Source organism: Carassius auratus, chromosome 12 (genome assembly GCF_003368295.1).
Source record: "Carassius auratus strain Wakin chromosome 12, ASM336829v1, whole genome shotgun sequence".
Lineage (NCBI taxonomy): Eukaryota > Metazoa > Chordata > Actinopteri > Cypriniformes > Cyprinidae > Carassius > Carassius auratus.
The window spans coordinates 5,428,313-5,446,138 of record NC_039254.1 but is presented as its reverse complement, the minus strand read 5'-3'; the positions used below and the strand labels follow the sequence as shown (position 1 = coordinate 5,446,138).

At 35.7% G+C, this 17,826-nt stretch overlaps 1 protein-coding gene across 4 annotated transcripts in view; it reads left to right on the top strand.

Moving 5' to 3' along the window:
• The first annotated feature begins 1 nt into the window (after nucleotide 1).
• LOC113111594 (vesicle transport through interaction with t-SNAREs homolog 1A) overlaps nucleotides 2–17,826 on the top strand; it is a 125,535-nt gene continuing 107,710 nt past the window's right edge. Inside the window, exons 1-3 of one of the 4 annotated variants that reach the window (XM_026276509.1) lie at nucleotides 2–195; nucleotides 4,650–4,708; nucleotides 5,273–5,383. In XM_026276509.1, the coding sequence (XP_026132294.1) occupies nucleotides 102–195; nucleotides 4,650–4,708; nucleotides 5,273–5,383 (264 nt within the window). In that variant the 5' untranslated portion in view covers nucleotides 2–101. The remainder of the gene's footprint in view (nucleotides 196–4,649; nucleotides 4,709–5,272; nucleotides 5,384–17,826) is intronic. The other 3 variants (XM_026276507.1, XM_026276510.1, XM_026276508.1) reach the window with 3 other exon arrangements.

Genomic DNA, 17,826 nt, shown 5'->3' with positions numbered 1-17,826 from the left:
GGAAGTGACGCGGACGTCAATAAGAAGCAGACATAAGCAACAGTGTGTAACGCAGCACAGTTCATCCCTCTTTTAATCTTTTAAAACAAAAAAAATACGACATGTCTTCGGACTTTGAAGCGTACGAGCAGGACTTTGGCACCCTCACCGCGGAAATAACCAACAAAATTGGAAGAATACCCAAACTAGCCGGTGGTAAGTGGCTTGTAAATGAGCTAGCAAAACATTGATGTCAGGAAGACCTAAATAAATAATTGAATGATTAATACCTTCTCTTGGTGTGTCCGGTTGGTATGTTATTTAGAAACGTCCCATATCATTTGTCAAATAACTATGGTTTTGTGAGGGTCATGGTGTCTCCAGTGATGTGTGAGGATACAGGATTTGGGTGACATGGATCTTGGATGTCATGTTGTGTTTGTTGGAGTTAAAGAGTTGGCTGAAGTAGAGAGGAATACAAGTCTGGAGCTCACAGCATTAAACAGCACACAGTACAAACAATATACAGTGAGACAGAGACGCAAGACACTATTTTGACACCCTGTCTGTGTTGCTGACATCATTATAATTGACAATGACGGCTGTCATTTGTTTGGGGAGGTATTCATTATTCTGTACTGTGAAATAGACTAACAATAAAATGTAATTATTCCCAAGCTGCTGTTATGAACATAACACAACAACTTTTTTGGTGTGCAAGAAATATTTCTTACAACTGTCAATGTTTTTGTTACCTTATAGTACTATTTAAATGATAAAAAATAATTCTGAAAAAGATGTATCACCATTTCCTCAAAAATATTAAGTAGCAAAAACTGTTAAACATTGATAATAATTACCATTCTTATTAGTTGAGGACCAATACAAAATGATAATAATTGAGCAAAAAATCAGCATATTAGAATGATTTCTGAATTCAGGTGGTCCCCTGTAGTGTCACCACAGAGTCCCTAGAGGTCGTGGACCCCTGTTGTATCCCCCTTTACTAGGTCAGCATCTATAGTATACTGTATCACATAAACATTTACACAGGGGCAGTTTATGTAAAAATATTAATGCTAAAGAGAGACAGTTTAATTACAATGTTAAAAATGTGCTCCAGCTGGGACCCTTTAGGATTCCAGGTTGTCATAATTCTACTTCTGCATCTGTGAAGCTACTGCTGCTTTACTTGTTATGAGCATTCAATTACTCAGATCAGATGAATATGTTGCCATGGGGACGATGCTATAAGATAAGTGTGATGTTGGATAGGTGAGAGAACGCCTAAAAATAACTTTATTAGAAAATCTCATCAAACCTGTGTTTATAAAGGATTATCTTTCCAGTCATTCAAAATACCACAGAAGCCCATAAGAAATATGTTTAATGCTCTTAGTGTCTGTCTGATATGATTTGGCTGAATCGTAGGACGATATGGCAGAGGAAATTCTCTTCAGGATGCTTTTGAAATCATTTCAAACTTTTTGTTTTGGTCACATTTTGAAGTTTAGAAATGCTGTTCAGTTTCAGTTCAAAATTCAATACATAAAAATAATTCAAGATCTTTTTTTTCTGACTTTCTCAGGATTGAAACTAAAAGTCAGTGAAAGGCAATGAAAGGTTACTTTAATACAGTCTGGTGACTTTAATGTAAATGATTGCTTTCAGTCAGTATTAAACCTCAGGGGTCTGGTCTCTTAATAACCTGATGTACTCAATGATTCCCGGTGCTTCTATTGTACATCAACAAAAGGTGAGAAGGATTAATCATTTATTCAGAATCATGCAGCAGCGTGTGCTCAGTTCTATAAGCCCTGTCAAATAATTGCAACACGATTGGCTTTTCTTTGCGTTATTTAAGCATATTGAAAAGAATGAGAATGTGTAATGTGGTGAATTGTTGAAGCTTAAATTGCTTCTTCAGAGCTTGGCACAAGTTGGCAGAAACAAACAGTGTGTCATCAGACCGGCCCACCACCAGCTGCTAAATGTATTTAAATAAGTCCACTGAATCTGAACAAAGCCATAAGCAAAGCATACTCATTAGTGATGGCCAAACCTTCCTCAGTGTTGCCAGAGGAGTACGGCTCTTGGATTCAAACCTCAATTATGCCCATAAAAATCGCTTTTTCTCTTTCCTAGGTACACAAATTTGTTTGCGACCAACAATGGCTTCAACAAAGCGGCTTATGCTGTTGTTCTCATGGCATTGTTCAGTGTCACATGTGTAGAAACATCGATAAAGACCAGTGGATAGATGTAATGCCCTTGGCCAAATTTTTTTTTTTTTCGCTCAACAAACCACATTCATTCACTTGAGAATCTCCAAGATGTATTGTTTTGTTGAACAGCGCAAAACTTTTAGTTGCAAAACATGAATTTTGAAAATAATGCAAGGCCTTATTCCATTAAACATAAATGTGTGTGTGTGTGTGTGTCTGTGTGGTTTTTTTTGGGGGGGGGGGGGGGGGGGGTAGATTTGCACAAAGAGAAAGAGCAATGAAAAATTGAGTAGAGATGCAAAGATGCATCTTCCAGTCGAACTTTTCTCAGTGCAACGCTTTGCCCAAAGAGCACCTGACCTTGTGGTACTGCCCCATGCTCCTGCAATAGTGAGATATATATTTCAACCTGCCCTATGCAAGGGGTGAATAGAGAGGCCCCAGTGTTTGCTCACCTTGTAGAAAATCGCCCCTGGCTGTTTACACTGTGTGGGCTGTGATGTTGCACACAGATTTTAAAAATGGATTGATGACCACCAAAAGACATTGGAAAGCCAAAGGGCAAAACAGAAGTTCACTTTAGTTTCCAGCTTATTGACAGCTTCCCGTTTGATATCACTTGATGTTTTTTGTTTTTTTTCATGATTAGTGCTATCGCTTGACATGGTTTGATGTGCTTTGCTGGTCTTGTTTGATCAGTAGAGGTACTGATGTTCTTCCACGGGGTTATTTATTTATAGAGTGCTTCTATCATTACAAAATTCGTATTATAAATGAATAGTTCTGGTTTTGGATGCTAACTGGTCAAGACAACATTTCAGCTGGACTAAAATATGTGGTGTAGTAACCAATATTAAGTTAGGGACTATAATGTTAAAATAATGTGTTTGTGTATGTGTGTGTGTGTATATTATTTTATAAAAATATTACAATTTAAAGTGAGTGTTTTATATTTTTATATATTTTGACAATTTATTACTGATAGCAAAGCTGCATTTTCGGCAGCTATTATGCCGATTTGGTGCTCAAATTTCTTATTTCATTATTATTATTTTTTTTTGTATTGTATGATGAATAGAAAGTTCAAAAGAACAGCTTTTATTAAAAATGGAAATCTTATTATACATGTCTTTATGGTCACTTTTGATCAGTTTATTGCATCCTTGTTGAATAAATGTTTTAATTAATTTCTTTCATAAAATCATATGCCCAATTAACTAATTATTAACTAATTAATGAACTGTTTTATTTTGTTTTATTTTATTTTATTTTATCCAATCAAATACTATATTGCACTGATGCCTTAAATTGCTTGTTATAGAAAAGCGGTTTATGTTAGTGTGTTTTATTTTTATTTGTTATTTATAATTTTTTTTTTAACCCCTGAACTGTCACTCACGTTTTTGAAGATAGACTTGAATGTGCATGATACAAACCTAAATTTTTATAATTCATGACTGAAAACATTTTGTAACATGATTTTGATGTGCCTTTTATATTGTAATGCGATGTCTGATTTTAAAATGGGTTTTAAAGGATGAATTTTGAGATTTTATGTTTTCAAGTGATATATAACTTCTGATGATTTCTAAAATGTGATCGAGAAAAAGGCAACGAGGAAGTCTTTTTTTTTTTAAACGAAGGTCAAAGCTCCTTTTGTAATGTAGATTTCCGAGGGTGCACTCTTGTCATAAATTAATCTATTACTTTTCCTACATAATTATTAACAAAAAATATTGGTAAAATATATATTTGGGAGTCTTAGACCTTTCCAACGATATATAGTTTGTCAAGATTAGATTAGATTTGATTGTAATATAGTGTAGTCAACGTAGGCGTCCTGTATTCGGGACGGGGTGACAGTTAACAGATTAAGAAAGAAGTAAATATTTATAATATTGGTCTCATTCATTTTTTGGCATTTTATGTGGTTCCTAACAACACCCCCAAGATTACAGCCTGTCTTATTTTTAGCAAAAGCTTCATGAACATGCTTGGAGAGTTAGATACAATGTACAGCATGTATTTCATCTTCCATATAAACATTAGTGAGCTGATATAGATGCAGAGGAGCAAAGGGAAAATTGGTCACGCTCTATACTTTGGCCTGGCTCGTACCAGTACTCGGATAAAACCAATACACCTCAGTGTAGTCGTTCAGAGTGGGTGTTAGAACGGCAGAGTTTGGCGGAGCTGACATCTCTCTCTTTTTGAGTTGCCAAGAGGCGTCTCTGCGCTTCTTCATGAACTAACAAAGGCGTTTACACGTGGAAAAATAAGACACATCAAATATGGATCTTTGTGCGTTGAGAATGTGTAAATATATCTTCAAATGCAGGCTTGTTTTTATTTGCTCCCTTGTTGTTGCGGGGGAGTCGGGCTGTTGTCATGAAGCACAGCTCCTCCATCCACTGATCAATATGTTTTCCTCTTTTTCTCTTTCAGAGGAGAAGACACAGCTGGTTCTAAATGTCGACAAACAGCTTGAAGAAGTCAGAGAGTTGGTGGGTCTTTGATCAGTAATTTTCACTCACTCGTTTTCTAAATAATGAATTTGGTGAAATCCCCCCCCCCCTGCATAAACAACACCTGCAATGTCGCCGGTGACATGAGACACTCTTCATCTGGCTGAAGGCTGCTCGGTGCTAACAGTGTGATCACATCCGCATAATGCGCTTTTAAGTGACACCTCGTGACACATTTCACGCCATTATTGGGGGAAGGCGCCATGGCAGGTGCCGAAAGCAGGGATGTGTGTCGCATGTAAATCGTCCAATCATGTCATGTTGATTGGACAGTGTAAATCAGCGGGGCCCTTTTGTGCACGCCGGTTTGCTCGCATGCGACACGGACACATGTCGCAGTTGTCAGAGCTCAAGAGAGCGCCAGAGGTTTTAATGAAGCCGCACCTCCTAACATGACTTGTTTTGCTGGGTGCCTGAATGGAATCGATGCCTCTGTTCTGCCTCCGGTTGACAGTAAACTAGCTAGACAGTTGAATTGTTTTGGATCAAAATGGTATGCGAAGTAGTTTGATTGTTTACACTGAATTTATTTGATGTTTCTAGCTCGAGCAGATGGACCTGGAGATTCGAGAGATCCCTATTCAGAGCCGAGGCATGTACAACAGCCGTCTGAAGAGCTACAAGCAAGAGATGGAAAAACTTGAGAAAGATTTTGTGAGTATTTAAAACGTCCCTATACCAAACAAAGCAAACGCATATTGCGTGAATACTTTCATTGGCCTCTTTCTTCTTGCACACATACAAACATGGTCTGAAGCTTGGTTCTTCAACTCAAAATCCACCGAAGGTCATTGACATTTCCACTGTGGTTTATTCAGACTGTATTTTTCGCAACTACCACTTGGGCCAAGGAGAGCAGGCCTGTATTTTTTGCCAGATGTCCTTGTTTAGTTATTCATAACTCTACCTGCCCATGAAGAATCCACCCCACACACATCAAACCTTAATGAGACGCTTTTCCTCCGAAGCCAAATTTCTCCTTTGCTCGTTTTACATCACCATATTTGTCTTTGTTGCTCTCATACTGTAATAGGCTTATTCCAACACACATCTTTTGTTTTCTCCGAGGTGGGCACATTTATGTTATACTGGATAAGGAGAGGATAAACTACACAAACAAACTTTGATTCATTAATATTTGAAATATGAGGCCTTGGCCTTGCCCTTGTGAGTTTCTTAGACCAGGTTAATATATTACAGTATATACATTTATATTCATATATTTGTGCATACTGATATATCTCAGTATAAATATTTAGTTTCTTAGTATGTTATTTTGTTAAATCACATTCATCATATGATGTCCTTTTTTCAATTGCATGAATTTTTCTTTTGAAGTTGTAAATAAAATACACACTGTGTGTGTGTGTGTGAGTATATATGTTTCACCAAGTTTTATATTTAAAATTAACAAAAAACAAATAAAATTACTTTTGTTTGGATAAATACTAATATATAATAATACATTTACCAATGTAGATTTGCAGTATTTATTTAGTTTTGTGTTTTATTTCTATTTATGTCATTTTTAAAATGATTTATTTTAATTTTACATTTTTATGATTTAATTCATAAGTAGCTTTTCATTAATCATTAATCATCATTTCATTTTCATTACTCACAAACCCCATGTAGTACCTTTACGAACCCCAGTTTGGGAAACTTTGATGTCATGTAAATTTGAATGCACTTCATGTTATTAATTACAACGAATGAAAGATATTTTTTTACTCTTTATAGTTGTACATCAATATTGTACAAGATTATCCTATTTAAATCAATCTGATAAACAAGTTAGGTCAAATGCAATCTAAGAGTAATCAAAAAGCACTATGCACACAAGTATAAAATATGTATATATTTATAAAATAAATAAAAAATCTAACTAAATAAATATTAACAAATTAATGTGGAAGGATAACACACACACACACACACGTTTGTTTTTGTGAAAAGTGGTGACATCCCATAGGCGTAATGGTTTTTATAATGTACAAACTGTTTATTCTATCGCCCTTCTCCAACCCTACACCTAACCCTTACCCTCACAGGAAACTTTGTGCATTTTTACTTTCTCAAAAAAACTCATTCTGTATGATTTATAAGTGTTTTGAAAATGGGGACATGGGTTATGTCCTCATAAGTCACCCTCTCCTTGTAATACCGGTGTCATACCCATGTCATTATACAGAGTTGTGTCCTGATATGTCACAAAAACAAGAACACACACACACACACACACACACATATATATCACTTTGAAATGAAACCATTTCAGTCCCTCTACAGCCTTGTTCTCTTTGCAATCCACTCCTTTCACTGATACCACCATATGAAGACTCAGCACGCAGCAAATTCTCTTCATCTGAAGTCGTCGCTTTCAAACCCAGCACCTGCACCTAACTCAAGGTGCTCTTGATATCAATTACCAGATGGCTACGGCATCCACAACGATTCCAAAAAGGCTGATATAAACGAGGAGATTTTTAAAAAGGATCTTTTGCTAGTGATCTGATGTTGCGCCGCTGTGCTGATAGCTCAGATCGCAGTGGAGATCTCTCGTCTTTGAGGGGCCTCACGTTCCTCACCGTGGGCATTTAATTGGCCGATGATTAATCTTTAGCTTCTCCTGCTTGACTGTTGCCGTGCTTAATTATCATGCAATTAACACCTGCTGTGAAAGGGTTTAGTGCACCGTTCATGGTTACATTCCTTTGCCTTTCACTTAATTAAAAATAAAAACATTTTTATAGATATATTTGCAAACTTATGGATATGCAAGATGTTGGGTGCTGTTAACATTTTAAGCTATTGTTTATTTAAAGAAAAATGTTTTGTGCTTTCCAAAATCAGTTTAATAGGTCAAATGATTTAACTTTTTGTTGAGAATTTAAGAACTTTAAATTCTTTTAGGTTTATAATAGTAACAATAAAATTGAGAATATTAATGAAAATGAACAATAGTTAGGTAGTTATTTGTAATACATAGCCAAAATTTCAGATTTGGTCATTACTTAAAAAAAATATTTTTTATTAGACCGATGTTTTGTGTTTTTAGACTGAGATAATAATGTTTCTGATTGAAACCTTTTTTCTCCTTGGTGCTTTGAGTTTATGTGCATCTGAAGAACAGATCCCCCTGAAGCCGCTGGTGATAGCGAACCCCAGAAACTTGTCCCAAAGCTGGGAGATTCAGCTGGCTCCTCAGAAGTGCCAAATGCTTTAGCGTGGATGGCTTATCCTCTCTGCCACGCAACGTGAGCACACACGCACACTTCTAAGAGGTGTCAGGGAGAGGGCCATCGCTCCTTTCTCTAAAAAAGCAGAGGCTTTGTTGTGCATCCACGGGAAATCAAGGCCTTGTCCTGCCCTTCCCCTCCTCTGGCCTCCCTGGAGCTTCTCTCTCTTTACCCTCGCTCGCACTCACCCGTTCACCCGCGGTTTGAAGTCTTCGCTCCATCCCACTCGCCAGACTAAGCCTCCTGTTCGGCGGCAGACGGGGACCGGCCGACCTCTTAACCCTGCCATTTTTCAAGAGAAAGTAGGCAGATATCAGAAGGACATCCCGAAGGTATGCTCCCTTCATGATGGCTCCATTTTGATAACGGGGGCGCAGGGTCTTAAAGCTGGGAACCCCCGTGGAGGTCTTACATTAGCAAAAAAGCAAGAGTGCTAAATCTATGAAAGCCAAACATGAAAGTTAGCGCCTCTTAGCAGCAATTTTGATTGGTAAATAATAGATGCATAAGTACAGTAAATAAGACAAATTGGGAAAAATGGATCTGTTTAAAGCAAGAGGGAACGTTTGTCTTCTATGCCTTAGAATATCTTTCCTCTTAGTTACTTATATAAGACGTAAATGGATCTTCATTTTTCATTTTTTTTTTGTTGATAAAACCATATATGTATACACACACACACACATGCAGTATATAAATATGTATGTGTGTGTGTGTATCTATATATATATATATATATATATATATATATATATATATATATATATTACAAAATTAATCCCCCTCATACTGAATAAAGTATTTATGAAAGATTACATTGAACGTACCTTGGTTACACAAAGCTAGATATATATTACTATTGAAAAATGTTTAGTTTTCTCGTTGATTTTCGTCGCATCGATACAGAGACGATACATCTCATTAAAAACTGCATCATCAGGCTCAATTCCTGGTTCTGACACACTTCCTTCTGTGAACGACAGATGGCGACATTGTTCAAGGTATCAGGGAGAAATCACTTGCTCATCTCTGCTTTTAGGCAATTTCTAATCAAAGCCGATTTCTTAGATATAGGTAGATCATCAGTCTCTTTTTGACTTCTTTGCTTTGAGGAACTCTGAGATTAAACGCTGTGAATATCCCGGGTGATGGGGTACTTGTTTGCTCATTTGGAGGGCAAGTGGCGCTTGTAGGCAGAGCGGCTGGGGTCCGAGTGAATGTTTGAGCACAGGTCTCTCCCACCTTTCTACACTCAAAGACTTCTCCTCCAGAGTTCTGCTTCACTCTCAGAAATATAGTGTTTTAATCTTTATGAACTGTGGGCTTTTAATGGACTGGCTTCTGAGACTAACAGTCTTTTAAAAACTGGCATCACATTTGCATAATCATTTATGAATGTGCAGTTATTTTAGTTTTATTTTAACAAAAGCTGATGACAGAAAAATAAATGCAAATAATAATTATTCGATTTTCTGTTTGTATTTTGCTAGGACCTATTTTTTATGTTTCAATAAATTGTGAATATTTTGGTTATATTGATGAAGATTTTAATAGTAATAAGGTTTAGTTTACATGAAATGTCAGTGCTTTGTATTGTTTTTGTTTTTTTATACCATGCTTTTTACAAGAGTATTTAAGAGATATAAAAAAAAACATGCATCTGAAATCATGTCATTTGTGTAGCATGGTTCTAAGATGGATATGTGCAAAAAAAAATGTCATTTAGCTTGATGGTTGTGTTGATTATAAATTATAAAAGTGTTTTTTATAATTTTTGTACAGTCACAAGACAATTGAGAATTTTTCTTATTTTAAATTCCACTTTCCTATTACAAATCGCAATAAATGCTTAAATAATTACTGCAAGCAATAAGTGAAATAAACTCCTGACTCGCACGCAGTTAGTATTCGGTATTCAAGAACCCCATTAAGCATTTATGAGGTCACTTTTGCAGTGCTAAACATGTTTTGTTATCATTTTTTGGAACTGAATCAATTCAACGATTGTTTATCAGAGCAGATTCTTTTAATAGGTGTGGTTGTTGTGAAAAACCCACAAATGACCTTGAAATAAAATGAATATTGAGGCTTATACACTACAAAATACTGAATTATATAAAACATCTTCAAGTGAAATAGAAGCTATGTTCTCGTGGCCGGATATTTTATCTTTTTAGTAATTCTTGAAGAATACATTTTCAGGGTTTTCTCAGTTTCGGCTGACCTCAGTGGTTTGCTGAGACATTCTAAGATGGAATGTAAGGTCTAAGAATTGTATATTTTGACCAGTAACATAAAAAAATTAACATTACTATGTGTTTAATAAGATTTATCAAAGACTTCTATAGCAATATGTCTAATATTAAGTGTAGTCTGAGAAGTTTACAGTGAAATTATACAATGTGACCTAGTTTTCCAATGGTAAATTTGCCATAGTTGTTAAAAATATCAGATTGTGGGCAGCTTTGTTATTTTGTTCAAAATGGCTCGCAAGGTTAAATGGACGCCTTTGAGTGATTTGTGACATTTATCAAAACGTCTTTGTCAACGGACAGTTTTACGTTATGAAATGACTGGTCAAGGTCCAGGTCACAGATGCAGCAAAACTTTGTTGGAGTTAGTTAAATCCCTTCAGGGGTTTATATGTGGAATTGAACACAGGTTTGTCAATCATCTTGATGAAATCCAGTGACTTCAATAAAACTTTGTTGCACTTCCCCAAGTTAACTTTTAATCGTCAAGCTCTTCTCATCTGCAGACTTGTTGCAGCCTTTAGTGCGCTATATCAAGTTTTACACACACAACATGCTTTCCAAATAAGCGCTTTGAATCTTTCAGAATCAAAACTCCAAACTTTTTCTTAGAGTTCTTGTTATACCAACCAAGTCATCTATTACAGCAGCTTTCATAAAAGAGACGTACTTGACCTGGATGTTCGACACTTTTAATCGCTTTAAATTAGAGCCGAATGTGCACTCTGAAAAACTCTTGATTGTTGTCTGTTTGTTTCATGCGGCTAAGAAGCTAATGCAGATTAGGACAGTTGTGTCCTTTGAGTTTAGCAAGCCTCCTATGATGCCCAACTCCAATCCCACTCCCTTATTACAAACCTTATTATGGAAATCTCACGGATTGATGGGATTCTTTTTTGGAGATGGTACCGATTTAAGAAAGGACTAAATCGATCTTTGGTCTTTCATTATGGAGTTGTTTTTCACGGGGCGTCTTGCGGATTGGTTAGTACTCTGAGATGGGATTGTGTGGCTTTGCAGAGATCAGCGCTGTGGCGCGTACTCTAATCGCAGTGATGGGACGATGATGAGGTGAAGGAGTGTGTCACTCGAAGGAGAAAAAAACAAGCCTCCATGGCTGGGAATGAACAGCCCATGTACTTAATAAGAAGTGGAGTTGTTTTTCTTTTCACTAGAAAACTAAAAACCAGTCTGAGTGCATTTTAATCCTAATTTTATAGCATAATATTTGGATGCATTACATGATTTATTAGCAAAAAAATAAATAATTAAATGTAATTATGAAACAATCATGAAAATCCAATTAAATGTGAATTATATTAATTTAGAATAAATTGGAAATATTAAAGAATATTTTTCATTTATATAATTTTTTTGTAGCAATAAGCAAATTTATTGATCACATTTTTCTACAAATCTTCATAAAAGTATTAAGATTTTAGTTACATACATTTTTTGATAATTGTGTTATGTATTTGGGTGGTGAATTGGTTATTTTAATGGATAATCTCCTAGATTCACGACAAACACTTCCATGTTTCTCTCTCTCTCTCTCTCTCTGTGTGTGTGTGTGTGTGTGTGTCTGTTTGAGAGCAGAGCTGTCTCCTCTCTCGGCCTGTTCCTATCGCTCCTATAAAGTGAAAGTGACATGTGACACCCCTGGAAAATGCCGAACTGACATGAGGGACGAAAAAGGGTGACAAAAATGTTTTGATTTGCCAGACCAGCTTAAGTATGAAAAATCATGAAGTATTTATGAAATGTATTATGAATCATTGGCTTGGTTTTTTTCCCCCCCTCTTTTAAACTGCACGCCCCAAGAAGAGAGCGAGAGAGAGAGAAAACTTTGACGTCTCAGACTCCATAGACATCAACTGGTCCTCCCCCTTTAATGGAGTGATATATTTACAGTGCATATGAAATCTGTAAATTATTGCTGAGTTTTTCCTTAATGAGGACTAGAGGGTTATATCGGTTTTTGGCGGGCATTCAAATAACGGTGGAAGCTTGTTGTGGAAATTAGCCTTTTGTTATTAATTAAAATTAGGCATATCTGAAATGTAATGTCACATCACACTTTCTTTAAAAAAAAATTAAGAGCTTACATATAGAGTAGGTCTATTTAGCAAACCATTTCTATATACCATATTTCTTTATTGCCATATGAAACCATATTTCTATTCATGTTGTTTGTAGAAGTACTTATTTTAAACACATTTTTATTGTATTTTTATCTTTTATTTTAATTTGGATTTTTTGAATAAAGTGTTATTTCGTAAAAGAAAATTATGTATTAATGGATAAATTTCTTTGAAATGCATTACGTATTGTATCAGCAGAATAAATATATATATATTTTTTTAATTAAATGAATCGATTATATAATTAAAATTGTTACATTAGTCAATTAGATAATTATATTTAAATACATATTTAGCAATTACCACACACGCACAAACAAAAATAATGTGTAAATGAGTTTAGAGATCATCTCCTTTCCGACAGAGAGATATACAGAAAGGATTAGCAGAGGCCTCGGATAAATATCTTGTCTTGAACTTCCGTCTTGAGCTCTATTGTGATGATCGCTTGCAGTTGATTTCACAGGACCGCACTTCATTGTGACCGTGGATGAGGCCTTTGTTTAAATCTCCATTTGAATTTGGTGCACATAGGGCAGTGACAAATATACATGCATGTATAGAATTAATGATGTGGTTAAGCTGCTGTGTGTGTTTGGGTATTTTTATGCTAATGCCGTGAACATTCATCCCAGACAATAGTCGCGTTGTGAGGAGGAGAGGGAGAGACCGAGCAAGCCATTATTCGACGCGTAGCCATTCATTCCCGCGTGTATTCGACACAATAATAGCATATAAGCTCGGCTTTCTTTATGACTGGTTGCATCGGAGTGTTCTTAGATGAAACACTCAGAACAGGCATCAGATACTAAATATGGCATGAACTTAGGTCAAAAGAAAAAAAAAAGAAAACAAATCTTTTCTTTTTCTAGAAGGAGAGAGTTAGATGGAGAGAGAAAGACGGATCGGGGTAGGTGAAGAAAGACTAGAAAAAAAAGAAGTTATTTTCTGTGCAGGGTTCAGTGAACCATATGTAGGTAGCCACAGGCTAATGGGCGATTGGTCCCTGGCTCGCCAGGTATCTTGTGCCTCAGAAATCCCTCCTCCATTTCCTCTAATCTCACCTTTTCTCTGGTGCTGACCCAGGGAGGCCCGTTTCATTCCCCACTGCACGCCAGAGGAGAGTGCTGTGATGGGAGCCAGCTCCGGCAGTCTCCCTCCCCACCGGCTCTTCTCTATTGATTTCTCCACTCTTGCCTAGCCGGGGTCTGCTCTAGCAGTGCCCGCACCGGCCCGGCATTAATGGGAGAAAACGCTCGGCAGCCAGAGAAACGGGCTTTGATTTTTCATTAGAACTGCTTCCATATTTTAATATTGGGTTTAATCGGCGCTTATGCCTTAAAGAAATAACCATTCGCAGCGACTCCCCGGCCTTCAAGAAGTATATGCCGTTTCTTCAATCAAAGCTGCTTGAATTTGCTCTTTTGTTGGGAGTTCACTTGCGATCGTTTTTCCCTCGCTCTCTGTATGTGGGCAGAGTCGTTAGGTTTATTGGCTGCACTTGGCGTTTCGAACATGACATTGATGGAAATATCCGTGGCTGGATTGAACAGTTTTATTATATTATTTAGAAACTTTTTCTGGCCGTTTTTTGGCATCTTTTGTTTTGTTTTTTTATTTAAAATTATAATTTTTTTCTTTTCTTTTTTAATCTTTTCTGTACTTAACCAATTTTATTTAGATGTTTCTTAGAAATTAGATTTTTATTTATTTATTTTTGTTTTACTTTATTTTTTATTCATTTATTTGGACATATTAAATGGTTTACAAAATAATGTTCTTTTAATTATAAAATAATAAAAACAGTTCCATGACTGCTTTCAGGATAACATAAAAACAGTTAAATTAGAATTCTGTTAATTAAAGTAATTAGAAAAATGTATTTATTTATAGAAATAACTGTTATAATGTTAATAAAATAATTTGCTTTGCTAATCTAACACTTCTGTTGAAAAGAAATTGCAACAATAATTTGTAATTTAAATATTTTGTCAAAAATATGATTTTATAATTATTAACTTTATTTTATAATTGTATTTTTATCATTATGAAATGTAGAATAAATTCTACTTTTTTTAATTAAACGCAAAGAGCAATAGTCTGCTCAGCACTAATATTTCACAAGAGCATATTAATTTCATTTTAATCTCAATGGCCTTCATTTGTTCCTGTTTCTTTTTCCTTCATGCTTCTTTTTTTTTGTTTGAAATACACAATGCATTGTGAATTAAAGGCACACACCAGTAACCTGTGTTCTAATGGGAGACTCCATGCTGATATCAGTCCATGTGTTGTGCACCACTCCTGCGATTTTTAACGTAAATGTCACACAGACGCACACTTAACCAAACACATCTGTCTGTCTGTCACCCATACGACAGATTTGATGTTACCAAAGACTAAAGAAGAAATCACAGAGGCACAAAAGACCCTTCTGCGACCGTCATTACTTTGTGCCATTATCTGATATCGTATCAAGTGCACAACCTCCTACAATTTATTTCCTAGATGTTAAAAGATGGAAACAGAATTATGTGTGTGTGGGTGGATGTAAAGCTTCCTGTGCATGCGTGAATAGTATTCTTTCTGCTTGCGGATGGTGTTAGACCCCTGCTAGGATGAGATGCATTATTTAAGACTGTTGTGATACTGGAGCCTGCTTGAAAAGGTCTTTGCTTTCTTCAACCGCTACAGCACTTTGCTCTAGACCAGATGCACTCAGAAAAACACATGATGCTTTGTCAAAACACAGCTTAACATCACAAAACACACAAGATTCATTCACACAATGCCCTAATAACAATCACATTGCTTTATATTTAATGCCATTCATTGTTAGTCATAGTCTTTTTCTCATTTGCTTTCTAGATTTCATTTTTTGTTCCACCAATCAGCAGTATGATGTGAAATTTTTTTTCTTGCTTATTTTCCCCCACTTGAATAGTCAATTCCCCTTTTTCATTTTCAGCAGATTATTAGCTGCAGAAAGAAAAGGTTAAATGGCAATTTGAGGCAGCCACATTGTGTTTGACTAAAGTCCCATTAACTCGAAATCAGAACTGGCCAGACATTTTCCCACTGGTGAGAAATACTTAATGAAACACACTTTATAAATTAAATATCATTAATTACTCTTCACGGTTTGCCACCAGCCGTGAGGTTTTTTTTTTTTGAGTGGAAAAGTGGAGGAAAAAGCTTTGGCAGTGTCACTTCAGGGCCTCTCATTAAACTCTGCCCATGGGTATTTTTATGCCTTTTAATGCCTATCTAATGAACTGTTTACTTTTGCTGCAGTTCAGGTTCCATTATTATTTGCGTCCTTGTGTTACCGTTTGCTGTCAGTGTGCAGTGTTGTAAAAAAAAAAAAAAAAGCAATAATGATGAACAATAAGAGATAGCAGTTGATTTATAATAAGATATTTTTGTAGTAATTATTTAAAAAAAAATTTTTTTATACCTTTTCCTGCCCTTAGAACTAAAGGTTAATGTTTTTTTCTTATTATAATCACTTGAATTCTTTTAACTAACCGCAAAGGTTTTTTGGATGGTGTAAATAAGATGTTTTTCTCATTTCAGACAATATATGATAATTTTTTTCGAGCTCATATAAATATTTAGGATGCAGGATACATATGCAATTATGGTTTGGATGAACCGTTTTTTTTTTTTTTCATCGTGCATCATGTCAACAGACTTATAAAACACATTTTTGACAGGACACAAAAACCCTCGTCTCCGGTTTGATGAGACATGTCTGTTTTAAAAGGCAGTCAGACCACTTTGCATAAAGTTAAGACGGATCTTTGTACTTTTTCCCTATGCTTCCGGGAATAGAAGCAAATTCTCACCCAAGATTAAAACAAGTGACAAGAGAAAGACCTTTCAAACAGATTAAAAAAAGATTTCGTTTTTTTTTTTTTTTTCTGTAGCAGTAAGGTATCTCCATTCTTACGATTACAAAGCCTTCTCTCTGGGTTTTTATGTTTTAGTGCAGGTTTTATATTCGAGTGCTCTAGCTGAACTATGCAATATGTAGGAACTTTAAAATCCATTGATTATTTCTTCGTCTTTTTTTATTATTTTTAAAAAAATCGAGAGCTTATTATTTTTTTACTTTCATATCATTCCAATCAATTTTAGGTCATTTTGGGTCGTGATTAAATATGCAACACCCCAGTGATCTAAATAAATAGCTCTACTATATCAATGCATGGCATATACCGTAGAAGATAAATAAGTAGGAAAATAAAAAATTACTAATAACATATAACTCGGCTCCGATCCAATGCAAAGTACCAATCAAAGTATTTCCTAGGGTTAAGCAGTCAATATTGCCCAGCTGCTGTGCTATAGCAGCAGATGAAGGGCAGAATAATCAGTGTGAGGCTTGTTTTACTGCAGGGGGAGTTGCAAAATGGTGTAAACGGGCTGGGAGAGGCGTCTCGCTTGGTTTCTATGACTAGTTTTCCCCTTCGAAGACTTAAGGCTGCATTTGCCATTCTTTTTGTGCGAGATGCACTCAAAGGTTACATCGTGAAAGTGGTTGATGCTCTCAGCTACAACAAACAGCTATTTAGAAGAAGAAGAATGAAACAAAAATAGGGTTTGAAGACGATACTGTGTGCAATCAAATGAAGGCATCTCCGAGGCTTCCGTTTTCAATTATGAACATGCCGACATTCCCCAAAGTTCCTCTGCCGTCCTTTATGATGGAACATGTGGGTGTGTTTTGTTTCCTCGTCAGAAGATGCGCTTTGTTTGTGGTGCTCGTTTGTGAAATAATGTGCAGACAAATGCAAACGATTGCTGATCGGTTAAATCAGAAATGACACGAGATAATGTGACGTGTATATATTTTAAAACCGAATGATCTGTCAGCCTTCTCTATAGAAATCTCAATTCCTGTATTTGCACTTTATAGTAACTACGTTTTGTTTGTGTTCTAAATAATAAAAAGGAATGAAGAATATTGCAAATTCATGACTAATTATATTCTTCCCAAAAATAAATAAGCAAAGGGTTTGAGAAAATTATGTCTTAAATTTTTTTGTAGTTTTTTTAAAGATTTTAGTATTATTCCACATAGATGCAAGGATTTAAAAAGGAAGTTAGTTGTTAGAATTTAGATATTTTTCTTCATTCCGTTCACTGTATATTTTATATATTTTTTATTTTATGCATGTATGCATATTTAAATATAAATGTGTTATTTTATAACTTTTGAACAGATATTTTAAAGCTATAAACTTCTTCAACAATCATTTTGCACGGTGCAAATTAGTCCACATTTTCAGAACGAATCATAAATTGTTGACTCTGATAAAACCCGCCGAACAAGCTCCACTTTTTATTTGGAACATATTTTCACGTCCTGTCCTCCAGGATTTGACCGCATCCCCTGCTAGAAATTGTGACACAGCATTGCATCACAAAATACAGTTCTTGGATAGCGGTTATTTTGTGGT